This window comes from Stegastes partitus, unplaced genomic scaffold (assembly GCF_000690725.1).
Source record: "Stegastes partitus isolate 25-593 unplaced genomic scaffold, Stegastes_partitus-1.0.2 Scaffold430, whole genome shotgun sequence".
Lineage (NCBI taxonomy): Eukaryota > Metazoa > Chordata > Actinopteri > Pomacentridae > Stegastes > Stegastes partitus.
Genome location: NW_007578161.1, coordinates 6,913 through 13,187, shown reverse-complemented (window position 1 = coordinate 13,187; position 6,275 = coordinate 6,913). Strand labels below are relative to the sequence as shown.

At 41.6% G+C, this 6,275-nt stretch overlaps 1 protein-coding gene across 1 annotated transcript in view; it reads left to right on the top strand.

Moving 5' to 3' along the window:
• tm7sf2 (transmembrane 7 superfamily member 2) overlaps positions 1–6,275 on the top strand; it is an 18,185-nt gene that overhangs the window by 5,947 nt on the left and 5,963 nt on the right. Inside the window, exons 4-6 of the mRNA XM_008286067.1 lie at positions 616–670; positions 1,091–1,285; positions 3,788–3,891. Of these exons, the coding sequence (XP_008284289.1) occupies positions 616–670; positions 1,091–1,285; positions 3,788–3,891 (354 nt within the window). The remainder of the gene's footprint in view (positions 1–615; positions 671–1,090; positions 1,286–3,787; positions 3,892–6,275) is intronic.

Here is a 6,275-nt window from a genome sequence, read left to right as displayed (position 1 = left end):
CTGTTATTGTTTTGATCCAGAGAGCTGCTGTAGAACAAATGACATCATTACGTTTTACTACGATGTGCTGAAATGTGGTTTAACAGGAGGACAATTAGAAAAACATCCAACAAACTGACTTTAAATGCTGCCGTCTATTTAATGTTTGCTCATCAGTGACGATGAGCCTCCGGTCGTACCAGACTCAGTGTCACGGCCTAATGAGTGAGGATGGGTTGAACTGTTTATGAATTAAAGCTTCATTTATGAGGGGAGTCGGGGCCTTTGGGTGGGCTTTGTTTTCACTGTAGCCTGATTCATGTGGACGTTTTGAGGCTAATGAGGGATGGTAGAGTAACAAAGCTAATTCGGATAGCTTTATTTTAGCATAGATTCACCTTCCATAGAGAAAAACAGAAATAAACTTTATTAATAAGGCAGCTTTAGTGTGATCGTGATTTTAGATTTTGACCCAAATATCAACTTCTAGAAAAATGAGTAGATCCCATTATGATTGTCATCTTATATGTTTATTGTGACCTTATGATGCTGTCGTGTGACTCTTACTATTATTATTATATATACAGGACATGATTAGTGTCTGATTCTGTTCATATTGACTGTATTTGTCTGCAGGTGTCTGAAGGATTAGTGCTGAGGGATGGATCGCGGCTCAAGTACCCCATAAACGGTATTGTTGGGTTTTATTAAGTTATTGTTCAGTAAATACATGAGACTTATAATATATTGCATTTTTAAAGGTTGTTTCATCTGCTTGAGTTAAAAAAAAATCTCAGCTATAGCACAAGTGTGAAATGTTTTATTGTACTGCAGCACATTAATCTTATATTTCACAGCTATTCTTCGGTGTTACACGTTTGGTTCACATTTGTGAAGCCCTACTGTAGTGAAATTCTTTGTTTATTTTGAGGAAGCTCTAAAAGCCGTGTTTAGCTGCGCTGGCCTGACCTTGAACTAAAGTTTACCAAAGTTACACAATTCTCAGCTCTTCCAACTTCTACCTATTTTTTTTCCATCCCAGCCTCTGTCAGTCTGCTTATCTCTCTCCCCCGAGCTACAGCGTTCAGTTTTGTTTGTTTCCCTCCCTCAGGTTTTCATGCCTTGTGCATCAGCGGCGTGTTGCTGATGCTGTTACTGGGACTCGGGGCTCCTATGGGGTATCTGTTTGAGCTGCTGGTGCCTCTGGCGGTGTGCGCAATTGCAGTGTCATTCCTGTTCTCGGTCTACCTCTACATCCGCTCCTTCTGGGCTCCTTCCCATGCTCTCGCTTTGGGGGGCAACACAGGTGAGAAGTGAAGGTTCATCATTAAAGGAATCCACCTTTAAATACAGTTTAAAAACAGCCAGTGGCGATGCACCGTGCAATTGTAGGCCTTTCCATTGTTCGGTGGAAGATTTTGGTATTCCTGTGGGTAATTATTTAACAGCCGAGCTCTGCAGGAGCTCGCAGGCATCAGCCAGCGAGTGAATGCTCTGTTTCTAGCGAGCTGACCCCGCTGCACTGAGCTCTGCTGCATCTGAAGGCAGAAAGCATCCACTGTTGTGATTCAGGTTCCCAGATTACTTTTATTGATGTTTGTGAAAAGGAAAAAACGAGCAAGACTACAGCAACAACATGTCGTCTTCAGAGTCAGGCCACGAATTCTAATCTACAGAGAAAGTAGGCTTTAGAAAACAGAAACAAGATGCTGGTGCTGCATTTACAGCCCCGCTCTAGTGCCGGGACTCATCTGCATCAACTGTAGTGTGTGTTTAGTGCAATTAGCAAATGCTAAATAACCGAGGAGCAAATTTGAGTTAAAATGGTAACAAGCTAAACTGACAGCAGCAGAGAATAGAATAAGAGTTTTATTGCTATTTGCACAGTTACATAACAGGACAGGTACATTCAGAATCAGAATCAGGAAAACTTTATTTATCCCCGAGGGGCAATTAGGTGGGCAATTGCCCCTCAGGGATAAATAAAGTTGGAATTTTTTGTGCATTTCCTTCAGTTATCTTTATATATAGGGGAAAAAATAAAGAAAAAGATAAGAGCAGCAGGAATTAAAAAACAAAACAAAAATATACATTATAGAAATAAAATAAGTACATATTATAAAAGAAGAGTGTTAAAAAGTTAGCATAGTAGACGTACCTGCTGAGCATCAACGCATTGTCGCTGTGAGCTAGCACGCTGACGTTAGCATTTAGCTTAAACGATTCTGTGCCTCAAAGAGCTGCTAGCGACAGTAGCTTCCGCTCACTATTACTGTTCCTCTGCATCATATATCAATGGTCTACATATGTACACAACCTAAATCAGCTCACAGCGACAGGTCTAGTGCTTCAGTTCTGGGTTTATTTTGTATATAAAAGATGGATCCAGTGTAAAAGTGACTTAAACCTGCAGTCTTTCTAACAGCCAGCAGGGGGCGACACCTCTGGATCAGATTGTATTGAAGTCTATGAGAAAATAGTTTGACTCGCCGGATGTAGACTGGCCAAGCGTTTCATGTAAATTTCCTCTCCTCTTTCGCCATCTGCATGGAACCATTTTCAAAACCTCCTTCACTACAGGAAGCAACAACCTCCAAGCTACACCTACATACTGGATGAATTGTTTTGTTTTCCACATAGATTTAGACGAAGCAATAAAGCTGCACTGCTTGTGTTTTTTGCAGAGTATTAACTATTTTCATGACAGTGCCCATCCCAAGACCGCTGTTATTGGTTCAGGGAAATACAAAAGGATAATAAGGTGCAGTCAGACCATTCTGCAGCCTTTCCACAGTGCTGTAGACATAGATCTGATATGTGAGACTAATGCAGAAAATGGCCCTGCTTCTCCCTTGATTTTTAACCTCAGTAAATATTGTTCCAATGAATTAATGGTCTCAATCGCTCGTTTAAGGTCTTCTTCAGTACAGCATGATGTTCATTTTGTACGTTACGGTTCCATTTAGAGTAAAACAGACTGTGAAGCAGCATCTATTTTAGGCCGTGGCTACTTGTGTAGCGTTCCTGAGCTCTCAGTTAGATCAGCCCCATCCAATTCACATCCTTTTCAAGAAACCAAGATGGCAACAGCCAAGTTACACAATCGAGGCTTCAAAAATGGTAGCTCATACACCAGTGGATGAGGTCATGGTGGCTATTGTTCCTCTGGGCAATGTTGAAAGACATTCTGAGAAATGTTGGGTTTATATCATCTAGTAACATGTGCATTAATGATCCATAGAGCCATTTTAGCAGCAGACTTTACAGCATTGGTGGTGCTAATGTAAGACCGATCAGTCAGTATGAACATTACCTGGACCGTTGAACTGGCACATCTAAATGGAATGCAGCCATCAGTTAAGGCTCTTGATTACAGCGCTGTTTGTTCCTGTCAAAATGTCTTGTGTAAGAATGACCTATTAAACAGTTTATGACCATAAATAGGTTTCACTGTTATAACTAATTGCTGCTATATATTTGTGACTGACGGTCTAACTGTAGATTACAGCTTATATTCAGGGGTGTCCAATCCTGGTCCTCGAGGGCCACAATCCTGCATGTTTTAGATGTTTCCCTCTTCCAACAAATGATCAGGATCGTTATCAGGCTTCTGCAGAGCTTGATGATGAGCTGATCATCTAAAACATGTAGGATTGTGGCCCTCGAGGACCAGAATTGGACACCCTTGGCTCTTATTAGTTCACTTTTCAGCATGTACCTGCCGACACTGAAAGCACAGAATTATATGTAATTATCATCTCTGTGCATTGTTTTTTTTTCATACATTCATCCCTCTGTTTTGATTTAGGAAACCCTCTGTACGACTTCTTCATCGGACGGGAGCTGAACCCCCGGATCGGAAGCTTTGACCTGAAGTATTTCTGTGAGCTCCGACCGGGTCTGATTGGCTGGGTGAGTGTGATCTATCAGACACCAAAGAGTAGCTTTATTGAGTTTATTACTGCTGTTTTCAGCAAAAACAATAGAAAAAAAGCATTCTGAATTACCAAAAAGAGGCCGTCAGTTTCATTTTTTTCTGTATTTGCAGTTGCTGCTATATGTCGGTTTGTTGTGACGTATGTTTAAGTCTGCTTTAGGGAGAAGCTCTGGATGCATCAATTAGCGTTGCTGGTGATTGCACGGCCAACAGGTGGCGATGTTGCTCTCCGATCTTCAGCGATCATTTGCAGTCGGTGACTTTGACACAGTCAGAATTAGAAACTTTTCTCCCCGATGACCTGACACAGTGAGAGATTTGTTGGAGGACAGGGGTGCACATCATTATCTGTGTGTGACTCATCACACCAAACAAGACAAAATGTAGATTCCCCCAGCGAGGATTACAAATAAGATTCCTAAAATTACAACGAGGTTCCCATTATCTTCGCCAGTCACAGAGGCCGCCAGACTGGGACGGCGAAAGGATTGAAAAACGTCGCTGTAACGAGCCTCTTCTCTCTGTCTCTGTATTTACAGTAGGAACAGTAGAACCGCTGCACATCTGAATGCTTTAAAGCCGTGTGCGTAGGAGAGCACAGAAAAAGCTTCCACCAACTAGACAGTGTGTGGGTTATTTTCATTTCCTGGTGAATGTTAAAAGTACTTTAAACATTCAGCAACAACTACAATCGCTGGTGATGTTGAAAAATTATAAATGGATTTTATTTGGGATGCAAATTGCAAATATTGATTCTTGGATATGAGTCAACTTCATATTGAAAAAGCACAGTTTGAGTCATGAGCCTGTTCTCTGTATGAAATATTAATTGTCCTCATGCATGTAGATTTATTATTAATTTCGACGTTAGTGAACGTGTGCAGCTTTCCATCATATCGTCACATCGCTCTGCACGCTTCATGGCGCTTTGCTAAAAATGTATACCTCACAGTAGAATAAAAGTAAAGCATTATTTCCTGCACATAGACACACTGAGCCTTTACATTCAGAGAGTCTGCACGTTCTTCTGTAATAAATGGTTTATTTAGAAACAAAACAGAAATGGCTGCTGTGGGAGGAATGAATGCAGCCTCAGAGTCTCACAGAGGTATCGCAGCTTTCTCGGTATCGATCAGGCATCATTCTGCAAGAAGAAAAACACGGATGACAGCCGGGGCAGCACTGATTAGCCGTTTAATCGATTAGCTGAATGGCAGCGACGGTTGGCGCTGTAATTATTTGGACACTTGCATATTTTTAGCTCTTCGGGCTCGGCGCTTCAGTTTGACATGAAATAGTGCGTAGCATGTTAAAAGTCTGGGTTTTAATTTATGTAGGTGTGTGTTAATATTAAGAGATTCACCGTATCTGCTGCAACAGGTAAAGTGAATAACATTGATCGTCTCATTACAATGCAATGTTCTGGGCTCCTGGCATTCGCAGCATGACGTGCACCGCCCACCTAAACCGTGTTCCAGACCAAGCGCACCCCCCGTGGCACCGGTGCTCCCAGACAGCAGTGGCTTTCTCCGGATGTTTCACCCCCTTTTCCCTCCGCTGCTGCATTTAACCGCTGCACAAGCTGGTCGGGAACAGCTCGAAACAACACAACAAAGAGCCAAAGGTTCTGACCCGACCTTCAAATCCCCCCAGATCCCAGTCCGACACCAGCATTTACAGGATGTGCCGGAAGCCCACAACACCACAGGAGACCCCCTGACTGCATGACCTGGCAGGTCAGAGCAGCTTTGGCAGCACGAGAGGGGAAAATACACAATAACAGACAGGTGGTGTTAATGTGGTGGCTGGTCGGGTTTAGCCAGAGTTAAACATACAGTCATCCTGAAATTTAATCATACCCCCCATTAAAGAAGGAACGAAAATGAATGAAAATCATGGCATTGCTTTTGAATTGTGGTTCAACAGAAATATATTTATATATATAAAAAAAAAGCATGATGGGACCCGTAAACTAATATTCTGTTGAACAACCATTTGAGCCAATCAGGTGTTTCCTGTAACTCTCAGTCAGACTTGTGCACCTGCTGACAGGTATTTTGATTTCACTGCTCATCAGCAAAGGGCTCTAATTTGTCTGGGACAGTTTGATTTATTTTTTTAAATTATTCTTTTCAACCACAATTCAAAAAGCAACGTCTCATTTCACTAAATTGTAATTTAGCAAATTTTTATTTATTATTACTTTTTTCAGTTTCTAATTATTTGAGTGACTGTTGTGAGTTTTGCCTTTTCTTTAATGGAACGGGATGAATACATTTGAAGATGACTGTAAATTGAACAGTTTCTCGTGAGTTCATGCACAAAAGAGTTGATTGAGAGCTGCCGTTTAAATGGAGGT